Source organism: Ammodytes marinus (genome assembly GCF_949987685.1).
Source record: "Ammodytes marinus genome assembly, chromosome: 6".
Taxonomy (NCBI): Eukaryota; Metazoa; Chordata; class Actinopteri; order Uranoscopiformes; family Ammodytidae; genus Ammodytes; species Ammodytes marinus.
In genome coordinates, this window is record NC_137235.1 from 19,615,993 (window position 1) to 19,642,092 (window position 26,100).

At 39.6% G+C, this 26,100-nt stretch overlaps 1 protein-coding gene across 1 annotated transcript in view; it reads left to right on the top strand.

Annotated features, from left to right (window-relative positions):
* Positions 1-367: 367 nt before the first annotated feature.
* Positions 368-26,100, top strand: part of prkcaa (protein kinase C, alpha, a) — a 136,651-nt gene continuing 110,918 nt past the window's right edge. The window contains exons 1-2 of the mRNA XM_080030056.1: positions 368-666; positions 2,727-2,758. Of these exons, the coding sequence (XP_079886182.1) occupies positions 500-666; positions 2,727-2,758 (199 nt within the window). The 5' untranslated portion in view covers positions 368-499. The remainder of the gene's footprint in view (positions 667-2,726; positions 2,759-26,100) is intronic.

Genomic DNA, 26,100 nt, shown 5'->3' on the forward strand with positions numbered 1-26,100 from the left:
AGCCTATACTAACTAGCCTATTCGTTTCCCCCATAGGCTTCATTTATTTATACATTTAGAATTGTATGTATTGATTTAGCCTACATTTTTATTTATCCATAGCATAACTTGCAGGAGAGAAAAAAATAAAATGGTCAAACCCTCCATAAATATGAGGCGTGTGTTTGTATAAAACAGACACACCCACAATACCATTTCCGAAACAAGAGAAAGAGAGCGAGAGAATACTTTTATTGTGAAAGTGAGTACCGGATATAGCCCTTTGTCAACTGTGGCTAGCTTGACGACTCGTGGAGCTGTCAGTGGAGCAGCCCAGTGGTATCAACAGGCAGGGAAAGCCCTCAGACAGTTAGTACAGTGTCTCCGGTGAACGCCGCTCTGCACTCTGCTGGCTCTACCCTGAAGGGTGTGCCTCGAACCGGACTGAATCACACTTCCAGAAAGCAACACTACGCTTTAGAAGGCTCTGATTTAGTTTTTTTTTTCGAAGGGGGGAGATATGGCTGATACAAGTTCGAACGACTCGTCCACCTCGGACGTGGCCAACAGGTTTGCTCGCAAAGGTGCACTGAGGCAAAAGAACGTCCACGAAATCAAGAACCACAAATTCATAGCCAGGTTCTTCAGGCAGCCGACTTTCTGCAGCCACTGCACCGACTTCATCTGGTAAGCCTCCCCTCTCACACCCCCCTGACTGCTGCCTGTTGCATATTGAATAACTTGAGCCGAGTTTCTACTCTGCTGTTGCTGCACGATGATGTAACACAATTTCGGACTAACTTTCTTCCCCTAATCCCACGATCGCTACGCTTCTCAAATCATTTTCTTACGAGTAAAGTTACAGCAAATGGGTTTCCATTTTTCACCGGCGTCATTCCTACGGTAGTAGCCTACTAGTACTAGGATCCTGGTTTGTCGAGGGTTTGTCCGAACAGTCTAATATAGGAGGAGTTATGCTGTTGTTTATGTCATGGAAGTAATGACTGACTCTAGGAAGAGTGAGTGGAACATGCTTTTCGGGTTGTGCTTTTATGTGCATTCTCTATTTGGGGAAATCCCATGCAGCACTGTTTGGAAACAACTTCATTGTTCCATAAATAATGATACATTAAAACACATTCCAGTCAGTTACATTCATCCAAGCGACTAAATGACAGTTCTTTCTGTTGAACTCTATTTTCCTAGCTGTCTTCGCCCGATTGTCACTTCAAAACTGTGTAGTAGTTGCTCAGATTGAACCTGGTCAAAGTCTTAGTTTGGATGAGTAATCCAGCTCCCTTCCTGACACTGTAATTAAACTCATAATGGCCTTCCATCCATTGTGTTTCACTGCCGAAAAATAACCCTACGTCTGTATTGTTAAAAAATAAGAAAAAAAAACAAATCAACTCATGCATAGCTGCACACATGGTTAGATTTTAAGAGGCACATTTTGCTGCCCATGTGGAAAAACACTTAAATAGCTCAACACATGCACCCGATATTCTGGTGAAATACTCTCCAAGTGGGCAGTGACCTGTAAAGGTTTCCTTTATTATTTTCCATTAGTTGCTCAATGCTCATGGGGAGACGATGCATCAGGAAAGTCTGACAAAAAATAAGTGTCTGAGTATTGTGTCTCTGGACTGATTGTAAGAACTTCATCTCAGTCATTTTCCATATATCCCAACTTGTAGTGCAATGATCATAGTATTTCAAGGTTCAAAAAGCCATTAACTATTGTTAAATGTAACCTTGCAGGCTTCGGTTTGGCTTTACATTTTTTATAAACGTGTTTTTTTTCCTGCACTTTTTTTTTCAGTGCGATATCAGCTTGGCTATATGACTAACTGTGAGAGTGAAGAGTTTCACCCACCCACGTTTACAGTCCTTTACTGTTGTGTGTGTGTGTGTGTTCTCTGGCCCTTTTATTGCTTGCGGCTTCTAACCTTGACAGCTTTACAGCGCAACCTGTGCCCCAACAAACACTGCTCCTTAGCAAAGCACAAGCTTAACATGAAACTTTAAGTCCACAACTTCAAGAGGAGGGGAGGCAGCCCCTTTATCTCCTTGCGTCATTTGTTCGGTATCCATCAATCAGTTGTATTTCATATTTGACCGTTTTATTTTCCATTTCAGTTGCTGATTTGATATTGTTGGTGCAGGTGGTAAAATAGAAATAAATAAGGTGCTACGTTACTTGTTTACTTTGCACACTTACAAAACTACATACTAAAAAATATGAAAAAGCCTGTAAAATCAATATTTATATGTGTATACATGCTCAATGTGTCAGTTTGACATTGTGATTGAATTTAAATCATTCATTTGAACACTATATGGTCAAAACTATATGGACACACAATCATTAGATGTGTATGTATTTGTTGTACTGCTGCTATTACGGCCTTCACTCACCCTCAGAAACACTCTCTGTAATACTTTGGGACCAGGCTGCAGGCATCCACTCCCATTCAGCCACAGGAACATAACATATATATATAACACAACCAATGTCTGTGTTTTTAAATTTTCATATGTTGTTTTGGTCGGGGAATACTGCAATACATGCTTCCAGCGAAATATGAAAATTTGAAGGCTCTGCAGTGCTCTTGTTCAGTATTAATATACGTTATGAAACACCCCTGTCACTGAAAAAAATAATTGATTTATTGTGTATATGTGTGAGTGAGAATGAGGGAGTAAACAAGTACCTAATACAGCCTTCTTTTTCTTTGATTTCACAGGGGGTTTGGAAAACAAGGATTCCAGTGCCAAGGTAAAAACAATCTTGACTGACATCTGGTTCATCATGAAACCCATGTGTGTCTGTGTGTGAAGTGCTGTATGTTAAGCATTGGCTTTAGAACCTTCTACTTCCATTCCTGTTTGAAAGGCAGTTCATCATTTGATAAGTCTGCACATACTGTACATCCATTTCCTTTGCTTCTTTAACTTAAACAATGTCCATTACATGCACTGTCACACGGGTCGTGACATTTAGGGTTGATCCATTTTTCTCTCCTGTCTGTCGGCCTCAGAGACCCCCAGCTATATTTTCTTTGTCCAGCTAAGAAAGGGACGTTTGATGGCAAGTGTGAATCCCTGATTTATCTGTTAGCGTGTCTCTAGATATTTCTAACTGCCGTCTTTTGATGGGAATCCCTGATAAATATCAAATGTTTCTCATGATTTGTTTGCTGTTTTGCAAGCGTGGCATTATTACCCACAGTCAGGGTAGTGTCATTTAGGGCTGTGTCAAAAAATTGAAATATCGATATATCGCGATACTTAGTTTCCCGATACCAGTATCGATTTTTATATCAAAATATCGATTTATTTTTTATTAATTTTTTTATGATTTTTTTATTTTTTATTTTTTTTGCTTTTCAAGGCTTTATTGACAGTGCAGAGATACAGATATGAAGTGGGGCAGAGAGGGAATGAAACAACCACGGGTCAGATTCAAACCCATGTCTGCTGTCAGGCCTGAGCCTCTAGGATACTGACTATTGAAGTTAGATCAGTTTTGTTTATAAAAATAATTAAGATTCACTGTGTCACAAAAGCACACTGATGTGTTTTCATTTTCATTGTGTCCTGTACAGTTAGTACAAGCGTGAATTGGATTTGTTATTTTGATGTTATGGCAGCTGCAGCAGTGTTTGATAATTTGCCAAAACCAAAAAAAAGGAAGAAACATAGTAAAGGAAGTTGTGAATTAAATAGTTTTGACTTCATTTGTCTGTACAATTATCACTATATTGTGCTGTTATGTTTGACAAGGCAACTTGTTTATGGAATATCGCAATATATCGTGATATATCAAGATACGCAATATATCGTGATATATCGTATCGTGACCAGTGTATCGTGATACGTATCGTATCGCGAAGTCCTTGACGATACCCAGCCCTAGTGTCATTGTGGTCATAACGTGTCTAATTCATTTGGCCTGAAGGAAATGAGCTTAGAATAACAATGTTATTCACATAGAATCTTGTAGTAGCTTTCTGTGGTCTAATATTATGAGTAGATGCTTTTTACATTGATGTCACTATAAGCACATTGTTTTAACTCGTTTATGGTGCTGAATTAGATGTAAACGGTTGATTATCAAACAGGTAATTGGAATTTAATTTTGGAATTTGCCATTGAATTGCTTACTGCTGGCTAAAAAGTGAAGCATTTGCTCTGTAAAACATGGCTCGTTGGTAAAGGACAGTTTAGCAAAGAGGGACTTATGGAAGTCTGTTTGGTATCAGCTGTGTAAGAAAAGTGAAAAGGTGGGGACAGAAAGCAAAAGAGAGGAGTAAGGAAGGGTCTACTAAATCAGACAAGAATGGATGGTCAGAACTAGTCAGCCCACAAATCCCCAGCATCACTTAAAGTGAATCTCCTATCAACCTGCCATTTTGAGCTTCAGCACACATCAACTCTCAGAATTCCTCATCTAATGGGGAAACTTTTTTGCTTGCCAAAAGTCTTGAGTCTGACAGCGAGTGCTCAGGTAACACTGCAGATGACGTTAAACAACTGCCCTTTCGCTTAGGTATAGACACTGAAAGCACTTTATCAATAGTCTGTCTGGATGTCATTTTCAATTGAGTTTTTTTCTACGAGCACATTCATTAAGCAACACACAAAATACAAAATGATAGAATCTATCTAAGAAAATATTTAGTTAAATAATATTACATATGTGTTTTATAAAGTATAAAAACACATGTAATTGTCATTGTCATTTAAAAGCACATTGCAGGCTTCTCTAGTTGTGTGTACAAACCGAAAAAACAAGTCTCTCTGCATTCTCTTGCTCAAGGGTAGTTGCAGGTGCATGGTTCGGACCTTTAAGGTAGTAGTAGTAATTATCAGATAATGGCTTTTGCTTGTGTCGCATGTTTCACAAGACAAAGACAAAGATTTCACAACAGTTCAGTTTACATCTGGAAGGGTTTGAGTGGAAACAACACATGGAGTCGTTCAGTACCACAGAAGACAGTCTCTCTCCTGTTGGAGACTCAAAGACATACACTTTGCCATGCAATGTGTCTTATCTCAATGATGCTGAAGCCTTTTTCCCCTTGAGAGTTTTCCGAAGCGGTGACAGGTCATTATTGAATTGTTACTCATCGTACTAAAACATTCAGATGGTTCATAGTGTCTTGTGTGGCTGTGAGGATCTGTGACGTTCACGAATAGGGACATGCATATTAGCCCATGTTTACAAGGGAGCCCTGACCTGCCAACAACCCAACGCCCACTCGTCAATGTGATGAGATGCAGGCTGCCCTCGGCCTCTAGTGTTTGCTCCTACTCGGGTGAAACCAGGGCTCGGTAATGAGTCAGCTGAAGGTGTCGGAGAGTTGACAGCTCAACATGTTTTTGCATTACCTGACATTATTGTCAGCGTGTCCGTCAACCCTCCCTCCCTCCTTCCTCTGCCGTCACAGCAAGTTGTCAATGTCATCTGTTCCTCGTTGTTGCCGTCAAAGCTTTTGAAATCAAAGGTGATAAATTGAATGATTAGGAGGACGTCAGAGACCACAGAACAGCTCTGCTCCAATCATAAATCTCTGCCTGGCTCTTCTGAATAAATAATGTATGCTTTATCGAGATGAAGGTGATTGGTTACACACTGCAGCTATTTAAAGAGAGAAAAAAGGTCCCCACTTTGTAATATCTTGTTTAGACATCAATTATTTAACTTAAGCTCCTATGAAATGAGGGTCAAGTCTTCCAGTATAGAAACAGCGAGTCTCTCAGTGACTATACTCGAAAATGGAAAAAAAGGGCTGAAACTGGAGAGTGGCATTTCTGTTACAAGTGTGACATTTAATTTTCAGCCCTGCAAATGTCCGTTTTCTAAGAATAGGCCGGGCTGCACAGCAGTGGTAGGGTCTGATCTGCTCATTTAGTGTTTTTATAGTTCATTTTAGAATAAATGTATATAAAAATGACATTGTTACTTTTGCTTGCTGGTATGTCAGATTTTAATCATCATCCACAATAACTCAAACCAATCTTTTGATTATTGATTAATTTGAAAAAGGATATACAGTATACCAAAATGTCATTGCTTTCAGCTTCTAAGATTTGTTTTTCATTTTGTTTATAAAAGTAGATCTTATGGGTTTTGGACTCTGTTGGTCACAAACCATTTGAACATGTCAACCTTGGCGTTTGAGCATTGTGATTGGTAGTCTTTGATGACCTTTTATTGAGCACATCATTATTTAAGAAATCAATAAATTATTGGTAGAATAATCAATAAAAAAGTACACAAAAAAGTGAGTTGCAGCCTAAACATAGGATGTATTGATAACACTGTACTGTACTGTACTGTACTGTGTGATGGAAGGTTTTGCTGGAAAGTTAAAAATAAACAAACCGAGCTTGATGAAACGTTAGAGCAAAGTTAATGTTGAATAGAGTTAATGTTGTGGAAACAAACAATCCTATCGGTAACCACGTTTTTAGATGGTATCTACATTGTGAGCAACCTGTCCGTCCTCACCTCGCTACTTTTCCTGTGGTGTCTTGTTTCAAAGGCTATGGCTCGCTTCTGTTGTGCAGCAGGGTATCTCAAATCCCCTTTTAGTTGACGTTGTAATACAGGCGGGCAATTTGTACCCATGTCACTCAGCAGATTTACCATTCAGATCTTGTCAAGTTCACACTGTGGGTCAGGGCCATGGTTTGTCATTTGGTTTTCCTCACTTACACAGTGTAATCTTGTTCTGTGACCTGTCTCACTTGAACTCAGGTCACCGCAATCATAGGTCACCGCAATAGCAAGCCACAGCCAGTGAGCTGTAACTGTTTGGGGGGTTGAGTGCCTTCTTCAAGTGTAAAATGAATTTCTTGCTCCAGATTTTCTCGCAAGCCCCGGATTTCTACCACAAATTGACTTTTGTAACTCTATGTCGATGGTATCATGAGACTATTGTGCCCTGCCCTTTTAAGTTTAAACACAAAACAAATTGTAGAGCATACAGCCCCTATAGCATTGATCTTGTGAAAGATTAATACCAAGATTTTCCCTCCAACTCTGCTGATGCCCACTGTAGATATGAAGCAGGACATTGTTACTTTTCCACTTGATGGATTTGTGCCCGCTTAATAGTTTTTTGAAGAGGACCTTCCTCTGTTGATTGGACACATATTGGCAGGCTATAGACGACTGAATTTCACCTGAGGCTTTCCAATGTTCCACCATGCTCAAGAGACCAAGTTTAAAGATTTAGCTGTTTCCTCCCAAGAGAGAGGAATTTTTCGATGTGTAGCCATACAAGTGAGGGCATGCACAGGTCAAGGGTTATGACTGTTTGACCCATGACATACACTGCTGGCCTAATGCATTTCAACCAACTGTTATTTGTTATTATTATGATGATCCTTTAATGAGAAAAGATAAACAACAGCAAACCTGTTACAGAAAGAAAACTGTACGAAGCTGGCAGCATGCATTACTATAACTCTAACCAGCTAAATACTCATACATTAACCAAACCTGCCGTTTTGTAACTTTCATGGTTAGTTTGATGTGTTCGACCAAACTGTGATAGACACACAATAACCGTGGCTTTGTTTACCGTGTGCTGCTCAGTGTTTGGACAGTAACGGCAATATCCTTATGCACATCCGCCACAGTGTCATCCCAATAACACCTCTGTTTACAGTGTATGGAAAGGTAAACTCCCAGTGTCCATAGTCCCTGTTTGTGCTGTCGGGTCGCACACTATGACTTCTGAAAATAGTTTTTTATCACAACACGCTTCTCAGACGATATTTTTCCAACATCTTGGAGTATGTAATTCTCAGGGTTCAGCACCATTGCAGTTTTAGTGTTGGCTTAAAAGACAAGTCGGATTGTGAACACATAAAGGTGGAGTAGGTCATTTCAGGGAAAGCTTGTTGATATTTGAACTGAACACCAAAACAAATACATTCCCTTCATGCTCCTTCAGAGGCTGCGCCCCCAGATGCGCCTTGCCTCAGCAACAACGCTCTGGTTGGAGATGTGTGGAACAAAACCTGGGCTGTTTAAAAACACTATAAAACATTTTCAGCACACTTGCAGTCCAGATATGTACTTTATTACAATGCCAACCTCAGGTGGCCTGAAATAAACCACGCTGATATGGTGACTAGTGATTTTCTTTTTTTCTGATTGGAAAATAGGTTATATCTGCAGTCTATTAGTAAAGCAGTTTCTTTCGATTGTGCTTTCATTAGACAGCAAACTATACAGTATATAATAACTTACACACAAAATTATATGAATATGTGCAATAGTTTTTTTTTTAGGAATAGTCAAGATAATTTAGTGGTGGAATAGCAGTGATGGTTTAAAACCCTTCAGTGATGAAACGTCAGAAAGTACTCCTTCAGATTTTGGGCATGACAATTATTCAGTTCAATTAGTCGATTCCACAGATTTCTCTCTCTATTTTTTTTGTTGCTGTTTATGTGTGTCCTGGGTTTCTCATAAGCACTGAGCCTAAGTCGGGGCTGTGAACCCAACGACCAACCGGCTACATCTGTCGCTTTTATTTTGTTTCGGCCTGCCTCTCTTTTGTAAAGTGGTGGTATACTTAAAACAAGGCAGCAGATTAGTTGCTTAAAGCTTTGCGAATAAAGAGCTGAATTTTTCAGTGTAGTAAGCATAACGCCAGCTCTCTCTTTTTCTTCACCTCTCATATTTCTAACTTTCTTGCTTGTTTCTCTGTTTGTCTTCTTAGTTTCTTGGGCTCACAGCTTAAAAAATGCCCACTACAGTGCCTTCTACCCTCGGCGGCTCCCTATGGGGTTGGTCCTATGGCCCCTTTCTCTGTCTAAACAAACACTCATTCATATCCAATCCCTTCATCTCACGCTGTTAAAAACGAGGAAATCAGCATTTTGAGATTTGTCTTGTGGTGGGTTTTCTACATGTATAGTTAACTTTACATGGCCATGCTCCAACTACATTCTCCCTGAGTTAGATGGACATCAAGATAAAAGATTCAGAGACCGTTTGAATTGGGCAGAACAGAGAATATGCATTGTTTTATCTGTGTGTGTGTGTGTGTGTGTGTGTGTGTGTGTGTGTGTGTTTATGACACAGAGGGGGAAGGGGGCAGAGTTCAACATAGGCTATATTTAGAGTTGCTGCTCGATACCCTGAAGAGACACACAGCTATGCATAGAGTTGGCTCTGTTTATAGGAGGACACTCCACTGTGTGGTTACATAAGGGCTTTGTCTAGGAAAACCTTTTGGCCAAGTTCTTCAGATGTTAGCAAGTTAGTGACGTGACTAGGGATTCAGGCCACACTCATTGTGGACGTTTTTTTCTTTTTTTTTTTTCTTTCAGATTCTTTGTTTCCTTCCTCAAGACAATAAAATAAATACCAACTAGTGAGATGATAGTACTATACAGGGAACCTTTATGCTAAAAGACTCCCCATGGAAGAATGCACAACACATCTAATCAGCCTTTAACAAATACAGATCATATCGTAGGCATATGTTATTCATTTGTAATTGCATTTCAATATGAATAACCTTGGATAGGATTTGAATGAATTTTTTTTTCCTGCAAGCTTAAGTACTTGAAATAACTATGTTTGTACTATGAACAACAAGTGTTCTATTATTCAGGCTTCTTAGTCAGCTGCTATTGATTTGCGTTTTAGCCCGAGCCATATAACAATAGTGTTTGTGTATCCTAGTAAATATCATCATATTCAACACCAAAAGCAGCAAACAATATCACTAGTGGTCTTTTTTACTAATTACAGTTGACAAAAAATCTGTTGCATACAGTACATTTAGAGAGACATGTAGTCATTGCTACTGTGAATGACACCTTGTAATCGCAGACAGGGATCAGGACCAGGACCTTGCTCCCTTGAGCCTGGATAGATATGGCCGGTCTGACAGAGATCATAATACCTACTGCTGCTCCATTATATCCATAGTCGTAATACCTCTTAGTCTCAAAGCCTCCCCAGCTGTAAGAGGATCACCCCCATGAATTAATGTTTCCCATACAAAGTAGTTAAAACAACTCTGTGCTACTGTATAACACAGCAAAGCGGGGCCAGCCCTTCAAAAGGACAAAGTCTGTTCCTGACTAATCGAGGGAGTGATGAAGTTACACCGGTGGTCAGTATTGTGTTTAAATTTCCACATTGGCTTTTCCAGCAAGGTGCAGACAGCCATAAGTTACGCCTTCAAAGGGCTTTTAAGCTTTGTTCAAGCTTGTACGATACACCTTGGTGGTGCCTGAGCTACTCGTTTGCACAGAGGTTGCAGTATTCTTTGTAAAGCCAGGGATGTACAAACAAAGCTTTCTGTGAGGTAAAACACCTGACTTAAGGATCTGCTAAACACATACACATCCTCGCTTGTGGGGAGTCATAAAGCTTCACAGCGAGGTACAGACATCCCTCAATTATAAGTCCTCAGGAACACATTGACCATAAGCACAAACACTCAACATTACTATAAAACTGACATTAACGGGACCGGGAGGTAATCACTGGTAGTCATAGCAATGCATGGCAATTACAATAGGTGTCGAGTTCTATCACTAGAGTCAGCCGGAGGCTTGTCAGACGAAAATGAACTGCAGCGAAAAAACACTTTAAGTCCTAGTAGCTCTCAGAAACCTTGTAACTATAGGTGCTGCTCATGTCTGGTCACAGCTCTCTGAGACAGTTTCCTTCAGTCTAATGGGCTTCTTAAGGTGGCACTTTCTTAAGGGCCGTAGAAAAGAAGTAAAGAAAATGACTAATTGCATTATACCAAGAACAAAAAAAGATACAGATAATAACACCTTTTGGTTTAAATGCTCTGCACTATTTTGATCAGTCTTTGGAAGGCTTGACGGATTTTCTTTAACTCTGTACCAGTGGATTATGTGTGTACTAATAAATTGCACAAGTGTGTATTGTTTCACTGTAGATGAAACTGATGTAAGGCATAATGTACCAGTGTGTATGAGTGCTTGACAGCTGGTTTGTGTTGCCTCTGCCCCCTCTTACATCGTCAAGCCTTTTGCTTTGAAACAGACTCTAAATATTTCCTTACAGTTTCCTAAGTATGTCTTTGTCTTTAAGCCACAGCTGAATAAATCCTCAATGATTACGCTAATTTGACATGCTGGCATGGTTCTGACCAGAAACAGTGCTGCCAAAGTAAACTCTATGGCCATTTTGGATTTCCCCGAAAGCCTCTTGTCTCTCTTCCTGTTTCTTGAATCAATTCAGACCAGCTGCATTAAGATTAGACCGATCCATCATGGGGTTCTGCATAATTTATCACCTGAATTCCCAGCATGCATTGAGGGGAAAGGCTGTGTTGTGTTGAAAATGTGCGTCATAGCTTTAATGTGTTTTGCACTATATGAGGTGGTTTTTCATTAACAAAAGGCTGCTATTTGTCATATTTGTCAAGATAGAGGGACTGTAAAGGTAATATGTGAACCCCTGTGCTTACAGCATCAGCGTTTTGTCAGAAATATTGCTTTTTAAATTCATGTAGGTGAGAAGTGATGTACAGTCAAATGTGTATTGTAGTTTGCAGCAGTTCCTCACTCTGCGCTTCTGCGTCTGTATTAAATTACCTTCTGGGCTTCCATGGAGACCTGGATGAGATGCTGATGCAAATCCGCTGGTCTCTTGGCACAGGACGGCTCCTACATGGAGGGGAATACTTCCTCTGACACTTGAATTTCACATGATAATAGAGCCCTGTTCAGTTCCTGATTGCATGCTGGCATGATGTAGCCCAAATCTGTTTCACAGTTTGATAAGGGGATTTGAGTGCAGGAAGGCGACTGACTGAGCAGTCCCTGGTGGGATCACATTCGTGTGCCTTCTGTCATGCCGATGTCACATTGCATTTGAATGGTCAATTATTTTTGTCTTTCTCTATAGATGGCAATGTATCACAGGGCTTTGCACTGTTACCAAATATTGATGTTTGTCTTTGAGTTGCAGGATTTGTGATCTTGCATCTTGCGTTGGCTCAAATACTGGATTTCACTTTACTGCTCTAATGTGACTGAACTGTGCAGGTTTTGTAATGCCTTGACTTGAATAAGCCTCGGTAGCACTAGCGCCGAAAAGCTGATTTGCGGACTGCACTGCACCGGAGTGAGTTTGAGTAGGAAAAAAAAAAAAAAAAAGGCTATCTGACGGCAAACTTAACCAGTGAAAAATTCTAGGGAAACCAGGGAAAAGTCTGCAAAATAGACATTACTACCCATGTCTTAAATACTGCAGGGGTAACAGGTGACAGAAACAGCGTTTTTCTTTTTCTTGACACTGTGTTGAATTGAACTACTGCATGAGTGCATCATCTTCTTTAACTATATACAACTGCAATCTATCGCTATTTTCAAAACTCCTCTTCTGGCTTCTTCCTTTTTTTACTACAGTATTAGTGTTGCTACAGCGTTTTATGGATGAAGAGATACAATCTGACACAATGAGTGTGAAGAGCAAATGCTTAGCAAGCCCTGCTTCCCAATGCTTGGCCTTAATATACCAGAAACAAAAAGTATTGCAAGTATGAGTGTGTTAGTGTTAGTGTTGATGTATGTGGAAGACATTGGTATGGACAGTGTACCCATGTAGAGTCAGGTGGAAGAGGAGGCCCTGCCAGCAGCTTTGGGGTCGTGGTGTCTGCTCTGTGTTTGCCGGGGGAACTTGAGCTCCTTCAGAGGAAGTGTTTGGCAGCTTGGTCATAATGTACTCACGTTGAGAGCGAGCAGATGCAGCATGACGAGTCTCAGAGTCTCAGCATATAGTGATTCCCCCTTTTGTTGGTTAAGAATTGGCAATAAGTCCTTTATATTATGGCGAGCTAGTTTTATAGGGCTTGAATACAAATTTTTTTAAGACCCGGCATTTTTGTCATGGGAAATCATTTTCAGTTTTTTGTTCCAGCATTGTAATGTATTTGGCAATAAACCATAAAACAATGTTTCTATCAGTGACACATGAGTATGTCCCAGGACTAAAACAGGACTGTCATATTTTTTGAGCAATCGTCCAAGAGGAACGAATATGGTGCCCTCTCTTCTTTCACATATGTATACCTCCAACATCCTCGTTCGAGTTGTTTGGGTGTTGTTGTTGAACGGCAGACAGGGAAGTGTAGAGACAAAATTGAATTTGAAGGAGATGTGAAGCATGCTGAGGGCACACGGAAACCACAGGATGGTAACTCACAACCTCAATTGTAACTGATATGAAGCCAATGTCGGCACACATTATCCCTACCTCTACTCAGTGTCCTTTCAGATTCCACACATTTGTGTTACAGTTGTTTTGTTAGTTTGACCCATCGAAATAACCTGTGCAGCTGTGCCAATGTTCTTTTAAATCCTCCATTTAGATGACTGTACAGCTAACGTCCAAGGTCTCAATGTTAAATCTACTTTCAGATGGTTGATGGTAATGTAAAGGAGCAGTCATAAGTACTTAATCAGAGCTTAATCGTGGCTTTTACTTGAATTAAACACTTATTTGAGCCCTTTTATTGTCAATGCAACTTTTTTTTGCTCTGTCATTTGCTCATAGCCATCTCACTGGGATTAACTTTTGGGCTGCATGAGAGCAGCAGTTAACAATCCTTCCCTTCACTTCTGAATCAACGTTGTAACATCGACAAGTCACACATCCTACGTCTGTATTCATTAAATGTTGGCCTCTGGGTTGGATGCAGTGTCCCTAGCTTGATTGCCTGTCTTGCCATTTAACACAGACCACATATTGGCCTCTGCAGTTGAAACAAAAACACCCTAGTTTTAGTGTGCTGCTTTATATATCAATGGCTGGTGATCTTCACAGAGCCCCAAAGGTCAACATCTCAGGACAAGGCACTCTCAGGATTTAGTAATTAACGTGGTCTCCCGTGCCCTTGTCAATCAAGAGCTGCAGGTTAGATAGAATTTACCTTTAATTAACGGCTTCAAAAGTCAAACTTGACATAAAGACATAGGAAAATCGAAGTGAGGAATACCCTCTTTAATAAGAACCAGCAACGTGATAGAGAACAGCGGTTTAGACCAGACAGAGAAAGGTCCCCCTCAGGTCTGACTGAGTCAATTAACAACCAATTTTTTAATTCAGATTAACACATACAACCATTTCCTGTGTTTTCTTCAACCTGTCATATGTTGAAGTAAAAGTGGGACATATGACTCTGAGCTCCTTCTCTTTTTCCCTCCTGCGTCTTGTCTGTCTTGTTTTTGAAATGTGATCTTGGCAGCTGCAGAGGCCTGGACTTGTAATGTATTTTTCTTTGGAAAACTGTTGAAATATTATTGCTGTCCATTCTTGCCTATCTGTGTTATAGTTGCTTTAGTGAGCTGTTGTAAGCCACTTTTCAATTCAGTAATTTTTTCTTGTATAAAACAGGCTACACATGGTTGTTTTCCTCCTGTAGATTTACCAACCCCCCTCATATGGCTCATGTCACCGTAGAAACAGTGCCAGATCTTTGCCATCAATTCCACTGAAGTCACTCATGGATTACAGTAGTCAATAATCCCGATGATAGTAACTTTCATTGAGCTTTATCGTCTCTATAATCACCAGTAGTAGTTACAGCCTCTCATGTGAGTCGCTTAGCCAGTGTGACCAAATGTGCAGTATGTAGTCCACTCAGCTGTATTAGTTTGCTCTAGTTTCAGTGGAAACATCTGCTCACTGGAAGTGGTAAGCAGTGGCTGTCAATATAATCCATACACAGTGCACGTGAGCTGGTTATTGTTGTTGTATTATATCAATGTTTTAACTCAATATCTGCTTAACTCTATCCTCAATATTCCTTCTCCTTTTTTCTTCTTGGAGGATTTCATAAAGAAATGGTTCAATTAACTTTATCTTGTGTGTATTTATGAATGGAAACTGAAGAACACACAGCGTTGATTATATACACGTAGATGAGTTTGGAACCGAAGCCAAAACAAAAATCAAAAGGAAACGTATGGACCAATATTATAGGAATTTAATTAATTAATAGGCAGATTCAGTAAAAGTCAGGCCAGTCAACAGAAAGCCACCATGTAGCAAAAAAAAACATTTGACAGGTGACAACTGATATTAAAAATAGGACACCACAGTTGATTTTTATTTGTGTGTGTTAGATGCATGTAGGTGTTTCTATTTTTAAGCAACAGAATCAGCTATCAAGGATAACAAGCAGTATCATCTTCATGCCATCATTCAAAATGAGCTTTAGTATAGCTGTACTTTATTCAATAAGTCCAGAAGACAGTAACTCTTCCTTGTCTGGACTCAAGATACTTTTGATTTCCCCTTTCAACCCCAAAATCTTGCATTTGAACCACACAGTGACGGACTGAAATCCAAATAAAATCTGTATTTTTAGCTCAAAGAGTAAATATTTGCCTGAATAGGAAGGATACGTTTCTATCCTTGTGTCTTCCTCTTTCCCATTCTTTTGCCTTGTCCCTAGAGTTTGTAATGCCCACTGGAATTGAAGATGGTTTGACAGAAAAACATGGCAGAGGTTATCAGAGGCTGAAAGACTTGGTCGACCCATAATACCCCTGGACCACAGTGATGGCTCCAACTGGGTTTTAATCATTGAAATCACAGGGTGCACGCAGTGGTACATGAGTGATGATCCACAGGAATTCATGAAAGAATAGACATCTGCCGAGGTGCACTGTAGTTATTAAATTGCAGCTTTATTGGTTTATTATAGCTTTATTAATCTTGTTGTGTTTGTTGCTGATGCAGAAGGCATTTTGCTGGAGAGCGAGGGTGGCAACTCTTGTTTTCTCTATTGCCTAATGACTGTTAAGCCTTTTGTTTACATCTGGTAGGCTTTTTCTGCCAATATATTAAGCTCCCTGTTGTTATGTTTAGCTTTGTGACTGAGAGGCAAGATGAGCGGGCAGATTTTAATAAAACTCCATCTCATGCTTTCCAGGAGAAAAGTAAATTGAATTGAATTTTCTCTTAACCATCGTCATTACGGTTGTGATGTGTCCTTACAGACACTTTGTGATGCCCTGGGAGGGACTATCCATGTCTTTGCATTGCAGATGTTGCTCATTGTGTGTAAGTGAAGTGTATTCTAACATCTTGCCTTTATCTAATTAAATCCAAAGCTCTTAAAAACCAAACAACTCCCTAGAGTAAAAAAGCCCAAAGCATTTGTGCTTTCCTTTTAAGTTTGGACCAGTTTGGATCTGGGGCAACATCCAACAAAACATGAAAGACTAGTCATTACCCTTAAATACTTTTGCACAGTAATGGCACGTACGAGTATGTGACTATATTAGCAGTTTGTCAGTCATATTTAGACACTAAAGGTTGCACATTGCATTATCTTGAACCAACAGTGTCCTCCTAAGCTTTTGTTGAACGCTTATGTTTTTAACATTAAGTGGAACATATGGGTCTAAACACACTGCTCAGCAATGAGATTCTGTTCTCAATACATCTACATAGATTATCTTTGCTTATGATGTCTTGTCTTAAGAGGAAAAAATGAAATGTGTCATCTTTGGAATACCACATAAATCAGATAAAAACAACAAAGACAAGGACAGGTTTTGCACAGTCAACCAGCCTTTTAATACATTTCCTACACAGCAGTGATACAATAAAACATGTTCTCGTTCTATTCCTCTATTATAACGTTCCCTGTTCTCAGGCAACACATTTGAAATGGTTGTTGTTGAGTCCTGAAAATACCTTCTACTTTCCCCTTCCACTTGCTTGTGGGTTTGTGCTCCCCCCTTTATATCTCTCTCTGCACTGATGTCCTTCTGAGTTTGTGGGAGGTAAAAGGCCACAGCAGACATGTGTAAATATGTTTTGACGCACCAGTTGTCACATCAACTTAACTTTAATTGTGTTGATGAGAAAGGAGGGGTTGTACGGAAAATAATCTTCTGCGATGCTGACAACCGTCACAAACTTAGGCAATGGAAGAACAAACTGTTTCTACTGTGACTGACATGAATTAACCTCTTGCAGACTATTATTGAGAGAAGTGAGCAATGGTACTAAAAAGAAAATTGCTTTTCTGAGAGAAATAGAGTCAACCTAATAAAAGGAATACCTTTTATTAAGTCATTATCATTTCCAGAGGTGCACAACCCTTTGGGTACGGATCAGAATGCTTTTAAAACTGAGAGGGTTTGGTTAATCCACGGGGAGGTGCGGCAAGGAACATTACGAGGATTAGAGAGGGATATTACTGTCTGAATGCATTAGAGGTGTATTAGATAGCCCCATGATGGAGCACAGACTAATGCACCAGGCTCTGAACTACAGCGTAATCTGCATGTAATTGCCCTGAGTTTTGCTTTGATAATGGCATTATAATGGAAGAGCTATCTAATGGTAGAGTTCTAGAAGGGGTTGTATAAAGAAGAAAATGCAAATGCGGAACTCTCATTTTAGGATGATTACACAGGTTGGTGAACTGGTGGTGACATGTCTGTTGAACCCTAGTTACACAATGATCCCTTTCATTACAATAACTGAGTTGGTGTCTGTAGTGAAAATGTCAAATATGTAAAAAGTGGGTTTTTTGATGGAAAACAATTGCATTGCATTGTACAGTATGAAAGTGAAACACTTGTTCTGGAAGAGAAAGAGTAATAATCATGCCTTTATAGTACAGTGATTGTCAAGCCAGTATGTTTCAGACAATAAATGGAATGAACAGCATCTGGAATCGGGCAGCTAAAACCACAGACAATCAGTGTTAAAGAAAGCAGAATTCTAGACATGATAGAAATATTGAACCTATGCTTTTCAGCTTGGAGACACTTATGCACACCTGCCTCACTTGTTTTCTACAAATAGTGATGCAACGGATCAAAAAACTATGTTTTTTAATCTGTTGCATCATATCACAGATCCCCACCAATGGAGAAGGGCTGTTTACATTCTGCATTGAGAAGTAGTTGTTGTGTCTCGTCTCCTATTACTGAAACCCTGCAAGATCGAGTAACATCACAAGTGAAACTGTATTTCACACAATGATGGTTAAACTTTGCAATTAGTCAGTGGTTCACATGTATGCCGAACTATGGGGGGGATGTGCAAGGATCACAGATAACTGTAAGCATCTCCTTAATTTAACAGTATATATCAATTTATGCTAAAAAATGTGTTTCATGGCGGGCAGTATGCTGATTTCCTGATGAACCCGTTGGCTCGTTGTCTCACAGCTTGGTAAGAACCCCACTGAATATATTCAAGAACCAGAATAATGAATATTCCCTCTGTTTAGATTTCAGTGGGGATGTAAAATTTTCAGACTTGCTCTAGAGATTTAATAGGGGTGCAAATCACTCTGTTGCTGTTGGTTTGGGATAAGACCAAATCTTGTTGTCAATACTCGCTGTCCTTGGTTGGATTTGTCACACCGGTCTAAGTTGCCAAGTGAAATATCGACTCTGGAGAGTAGAGCTGTTAGTGTCTGTGTATCTATACAAAATGTGTGAAACACGGCATATTTATTTTTTATAAAGCAGTGGACTGAGTTATTGAGAGCATTGGATTAGAAAGTAGCATCCCTTTTGAATAGTGCAGTACATTTTTTGTCTGATATGGGGGTGGAAAGTTGTGAAACTGATCACCACTATCACTGATACACTAACAATAAAATGAAACGAAATGTGAAATTACAGAGGATATCTCTATTGCTCCTCTCTTATAGTTGTAGAAAAGTTCGTTATGAATCCAGTTCCCTCCTGCCAAGCTATGTCCAAAAATATTGTACAATCCTTTTGGTAAGAAGTTCACTTTGTTCTCCTCATAGATCATCTAGTTAATCCTGCAACAGATTGCAAAGTGCTTTATGATCCATTTGCACACAAGATAATACTTAAGCGACTTTAAGCCGATTAATTATTGTTAACACAAAAGAACAATGTTTTTTTTTCTGAGCACAAGTGCACTGTGTGGGAAAGAAAAGACCAGTTAAAACAGTATCAAAGTGCAGCTCATCTTTAATGCTGCTGTGGCCTAATTGAAAGCGGATAAAGGTTTTCAGTGATAAATGGGGAAGATAATCATGTTCTCTCCTAATGTTCTTTCCTGACATTTTAATGAACTGTAGGGGTTCAACAAATTCATATGACTTACCTAAATTGTATTTAAGCACCATGGCTTAGTGAAGCCAACCAAAAAAGATATATAATTAAATAAATAAACATGAACAATTTGTGACGTGACAAATAACATTTCAGAAGTTTTCTCCATCACCATCCTCATAGCCACTATTGAAACCAGCCATCCACCCAGACTGACCTCCTGAGTCCTGCAGGCAAAGTGGCTTTAATAGCAAGCTTGTAAAGGTGGTTTGAACTCTGGAGTATTCAATAATGCACTTTGGGCAGTGATCCTAGGCTTCTGTCTTTATGATCTCCAAAGGAAACCGGTGGTGAGGTTTGTTTGGACGAGCCCACATTTCTGAAACCATTGACAGGAAACAACAGCACACACGATTTTATCTGTGAGAGGAAACACTGCTGACTTCTGAAAGCTGTCGCTCTCTACTTCTAGCTTCTAAAACAAATAGAAAGTCTAGGCTGACGCCATTATTCAGCTGCTGTTAGTTCCTTATGTGTAATATCAGGGACAAATACTGACAAGTGAAGTTTGTCAAAGAGTTTGTCAAATACAGTAGTATTTCTTGACTGCTCTGAATTGGAGGTCTGGTTCTTTTTCTTAAACTCTTGCAATGTTTAAAAAAAAGAAAAAATTGCTGTTTAATATCAATGAATAACTCTTATTTTAAAGGTAAGAGGATATTTCAGTTTGTGTTAGTTCTAGCGGCCCCTTTGGACAGAAGTGATAGTGTTTTTACTGCGGCAGCTGTTGTTCCTGGGTGAGCGTACCCATGACAAAGGCATGAAGAAAAACTATATTTAAATAGCATTCTTTGCACTGATGGCCTCATTTGCTGTTACATGTAATTTATGATCATCAGAGGAAAAATGTGATTGTTTTCAGAAATATTCAAAAGTTCCTTGTAGCACCTTTAATATGAACACCTTAAACATGATGTGTGATAAGTTGTCATCTATAATTCCATTTTAAATATTTAGCTTGGCAGCAATTCCATGCCAAGTCGTTTTGGTGTCCATGCGTCTCTGTTTCATATCAGGTGCCCATTAGACACGGCAATGCAGAGCATTTGTTTGTGTTTATGGGTTCACTGATAAGCAAACGGACTAAAGCAAGATGAGAGCACTAGTTGTCGTCCACACCGTGAGTCATAATTTGATAGTTGGCCTTTTGGAATGAGTCATAGTGTATATGCTATGTGAGGGGAAAAGTGTGTTTTGGGCATAGGAGATGTTCCTGCCATTAATTCATAACTTGTGTGTGTTATGGTGGGTACCCTACACTTCTGGGTCCCTGGACAAAGTTGACAGCCATGTGTGACAGCTTCCTGACGTCTCTGTTTACTGTCTGAAAAAAATGTAGTACATTGTTGTGACTTTTGCTTGCGTGGAAGGATATGGTGAGAGACCCATGTTGAAGTTGGAAGGGCACCAGACACCAATGTGCTTGTTTCATAGCGTAAACATTTTCAGTGAATGCTTTGTTTGGCTAATAAATTGATCTTATTTCACAAATGTCTTACTAACATGATTCTTTGGGGGATTGTAACGATAATATATTCCTCTATGTTCTGAGACTGAGGATGGCACTTGTAATCAAACCATGCTCATTAAACCCTCTTTTGTTTTACACAGCAGACAATCTGACTAATCTCTGACCATAAAACAACCAAACAAACAAAACAGATCCATCTCACACCTACGATCCTTACCATGGTCTCTTATTAGCTGCTGGTGAGATTCAGTGAATTTTAATGAATTTATCACTTTGATAAGACAGCTATTAACATAAGTCAAAACAATGCTTTGGTTAAGTAATAATTTAAAATAAAGCAGTAAAAGTGGTTTACATCCTAGGGATATATTGATTTCACTTCTTGTATGGCTGATGTTGTTAAGTGGAGTTTCTAACATATTTAGTTCCCAGATAATGAATCCTATTGACTTTGATGATCTACAGATTTCTTTTTAAACAAGCGCTCCCATGAGGTTTACATTTGTGGTTTTAAATGATATATTTCAATAATTATTGCAAAGATTGACATTAAATTTGATAGACACATCCATGTCTGTCTTTAGGGGGTATTGTAGTAATACTGTTTCTTCTATGGCATCACCTCTTGATCAGGTCAAAACTAGTTAATTACTTTGGTTCATGACCAAAGCTTGAGCTGTAGGCATTTAGCACAGGTTAGCATGCTAACACATTCAATTAAGAGGGTTATAATAGTTAACACACACACACCCAGCATGACGTTTGAAGTTTGAAGCCGCTCTGCCCCAGCCCGGTATTAGATCAGCCCCCAAAGAAAACCATTTTTGATGAAAATCTGATAGCAGTGCCTAACTTTACTCAGTATTACACTTACATACTATGGCTTCAAGTTGTATTTTTTATTTATTAGAAGTTTACTATTCAACGTATTTGCTTTTAGCTGGTCAGTCAATTTCTTTAACACTCTGTTTCTCTTACATTCAAAAATAAGCTGAATCTTTCCAGAGCTTGTTAGTACAAATGGTAGTGTCCTAAATTCTGTGACTGTAGCTGTGTGACAGCTGGATAGAGGTTATACAGACTGCATAATTTCTGTCCAATTGAAGCCTTCCATTGAGAAATTGTTCTTTCTATTACCCACTGACTTTTAGGGTGTATTCACACATGCCGTGTTTAGTTCGGTTGAAACGAACTCAGATGCACTTCTGCCTTCGGTGCGCATCTTTCAGGCATGTGTGAATACAGCAATCGCACTCGGGGGCGGACCAAACAAACGCTCCGAGACCCAGCTGAAGAGGTGGTCTCGATGCGCTTCAAAACGCACTCTGCTGCAGTTCGTTTGTGGTGTGAATTTGTCCGAACTCGATCCGACCCAAATGCAGGACGCACTGTGCCTTTTCTTTCTTTTCTTTTTTAATAAATTGCAGTCAGCTTCACATTATGGGAAAGTGTTGTTGTCGCCATTGTTAGGACGATAAGTTGTGGTTTGACCGGGAGCCCAGAACAATATATTACATTTGATCGAGAGGCCGCGTAAAAATGCTGAATGTGTTCAGTGATCAGATGAAGGAGAGGGGAGCGTCTCCCGCACAGTGCCAATAGGTTCACGCTGTGCAAGAAGTGTGTGTTTTTATTTTGCTTCCCATGTACGGGACCGTCAATACTATCCCGGTGTCAGTTTGGAGCTGAACTGCGCCGACCCAGCTGATACACAGCTTAATCAGCTGAGTGTCAGCTTGAGCCTATTCTTCTCGCGAGCCGCGCGTCCAGCACCAAAAATACAGTAAAAATTATGTTTCATATCGTAGGCTACAAGCCACATAACGTGGCATTGACATAGGGCTACATATTATAACCATATGAAACAACAATAATTTGATGTTTTTCCTCTTTATTTATAGGTTAGATGTAGGCATTTTTATTATTTTTAACCCCATATTATATCAATGGTATATTTCGCAGTTTTAACTTCGTGCTTCCTGTTTCTCTCCACCCCAGAATGTCTGTCCAATGAATGAATGACCTCAGCTCACGTGTGGTTTTGCTTCGTAATGCTGGTTCACTTGCAAAAGGGGCAATATGAAAGTGGACCACACCAAACAAAAAAAATCAAAACTCTATTTGGTCTGGACCAAAGCAAGTGAACTAGCGGACTTTCCCAGTGTGAATACACCCTTAATCTCTGTGGATAAGGAGGAATGCTTCTCTAAATATACAAGAGGGATTACAGAAATCTGTTTTACTAACTCCCCTCTGATTGGGATTTTCTATCGGCATCTTTTCAAGCCAACCAAAACATTCCAAGTTTTATCCCTTGCAAGTTATCCGTAATTTTTCCTTTCGCTCACGGAGCTACAGCACAGGTCAAATGACATCTCTGAGCTTTTCCTGCTCTAAGATAGGCTTTAAGTTTGGGTCGAAGAAAACTGCAAATCCAATGATCAGGGGAGTGTACGGTTAATGAAATGACTTCTCTTTATTTAGAATTTAGTTTATTTGTTTCTCGCCATTATTGGGTTTTATTTATGAATCTGTTACTAGTCAGATAAAAGCATTATTATTTTATATACTGTAGGTTCCTCATGCTTTTTTTTTGCATGGTTCATCCTAAAAGTTAAACAAATATTATTTGCTGGGGCCATCACTCTGGAAAAGATTCACAGCCCAAAGGTGTTCCTTTGGCTCTAACACACCGGTCTGTAAGATAATCAGACGTGATGATCTCGGGATGAGAGAATTGAAAATACATGAGAAAAAAACTGGCGCTATACGTACATCCCATTATTACGGAGTCTTTGAAGCTTCTTGGTTGCTTTATTGGCCTCTCTAATGTTTTTATTTTAGTTTCAGATCACTTTTACGATGGTTAGCCATGTTTCACTTATTTTTTTTTGTCTTGGCTTACTGTGATGATTGCCCATTCAGTCCAAGGTGTCAAGATAGGGCTTTGCTGTTCCCTGGCACTGCTGTGATTGACGAACACATGGGACTTGCATGTCATCACTGTCTCTGTAAATTGATTAGTGCAGCTGAAAGCTTTTGAGGGGAAAAGTGAGATTGATTGATTTGATTTAATTTTATTCCAGACACAGAGAAAAACGGTCCATAATACAATACAAAAACAGTAAAAAGACAAACAACAATAAAAAAGACTAAAAAAGACTCCAGCTGTCAGTTCCACACTACACAAAGAGTGTTCAGATATTAGCATATAGGCTAAAGCGCCAATGGTTCCATAATGTGGAAGTGAACCTAACCGCACTCATTGTAGGGTTCACTAGAGTTGTGATTATGCCATTACATGACTCCGATAGTCTACACATACATCTGTACATAAGATTCCTGAGCACAGCAGGACAGGTGGGCACATTAACACTGACAAACATTTGGCTTGCAAATGCTAGAAAAAGTTATGATACCATTAATGCATTTGTATTGTCAGTTGTCAACACTTTTACTCTTTAACTCCCCATTCAAACAAGATTTCCTACTGGCCAAGCTTGTGGCCAAAATGTAATCATCGCTTTCCCCTCATCATTTCCCCACCCTACCATATAAGATCTGACCCGAGGCTCTCTAAGCACACGTTTCCCATTCATTATTAAAACTATATCAATAATGCATTGCACGTTTTATTGTCTCTCATACTCCCATGCTCACTCTGTCCACTGTGGGGCTTGTCACTCTTTTGATGTCTGTTTTTATTTAAGCTACAAGATTTGTTTGAGGCGTCACATACTTATGCTATTATCAAAGGATTGACTCCTTAACCAAAGTTTGTCTTTTTCAACATAAATGAGGCTCCTCATTTATGTTGTAGATAGCAGGTCAACAATACTTTGGATGCAACTTTAGTGTGGGCACATTTTTTAAAATTGTGCACATTTATTCATTGTTTCTGGGAATGTTCCATAGCTGAATTATTTGGTTTATAATCGTTATCTAACTTTAAAGGAAGACGTTTGTGCGTGAGTGAAGTGTCGAGTGTGTAGTTGTAATTTTTTATAACCTATAAAACACTTGTTTGAAATAGAGTTATGGTTAGATATACAGGTATAAAGTTAAATTTCAGAAATATAAGTGCTTGGCTAAATGGCCTGATACATCTGGGCAATGTGACTGTATGTAACATTGAACAGGTGTATCCAACAAAATGCATGGTTAGCAACAGATGTATTCATATCACAGGTGCTAATTACCCTAAAGGTACAAAAGCTGTGACACGGAATGTTCTGAAAGTGTTGGCATTAATCTTGCTTCTAAACACACAGAAGACTTGCTATCGTCTTCCTTCTGGCTGATCAATTGCGCAGGAATTTTGCAGACTAGTACATTTGAGACAGCCCTAATTCCCTTCTCTATGCGTAATTCATCCAGGGTCCAATCTTTAACTCATTACACAGCAGCACAGCTATCATAGAGCAAACTAGTCCAACATTTCCTCTGCAGTTTGAGCGAGAGTCTGAGGCAGTGTCTTGAGCCCCAGCACTTATTTGACGAAAACTCAAGCATTTTCCATCAGAAGAAGATACACATGGGTTTCTTTAGAACCTTTTGCAATTGTTTGCAGGTTTGGCAGGGAATGAAAATGTTGCTCAGTTGTTGGAATTTAATTGGAAGGCAGGAAATCAGAGGAGTGACATCAAAAACAACAAAGTTGAACTGTATGTATGCAGTATAAAATGCTACGCCTTTTTGTATCATTCCTTGTGTGTGCAGAAAGCCAAAGATGGACACCACTCACTTATAACACATCCTCCCTTCCTCCCTCTCCTCTCCTTTTCCCAGCCATCCATTTGCTCGGAGGCAATCTGTCAGCTTTGCTTAACTGCCCTGTCAGCGATTCGTCTTCATGCAAACATGAAACATACACACACTTCATCTCCCTTGAGGCTATTTTCTTTTGACGTCACTATCAGAAAAACCTATAGCCCGCTTGTCTCCCTTTTTATATACCCGCTTGTGTGCACACAATCTCACCCTTACATTGACAGGCACTGTGGATCTTTGCCTAGTAAGTTGCAGCCGCTTCTATTCCTGCACCCTAACACAGAGATTCATCCCTTTAATACCTCGGGGGACACGGATGATTGGCACATAATACAGGAAGGAGCAATGAGATGGGAGCCAAATAAGGCAACAGTATTGTCCTGCCAGAAGTTTGGCCTTTTCCCCCAGGCGCCTTTCGCCCCGTGAAAATACCTGCTGCATTGTGAGGTTTTTATGATGCCCCTACCCTCAGAAATGAACTTTGCTCAGGGAGTGGTGGGGCGATAATGATGTGTGTATTTGTGTGTGTGTGTTTAGTGGCGGGGGCAGGAAAAGGTCAATGCCCAGTGGCTGATAGATCAGGTCTGTTCAGCGGTGCACTTCCTTATTGTGTTGTGAAGAAGGGGGAACACAAACATATGCTTTGAGCCATTTTTCTGGAAGTACACATCTGAGAAAACAATATCAATATTTCATAGAAAATGGCAACTTTTTCTTACCCAATAAACTGACCA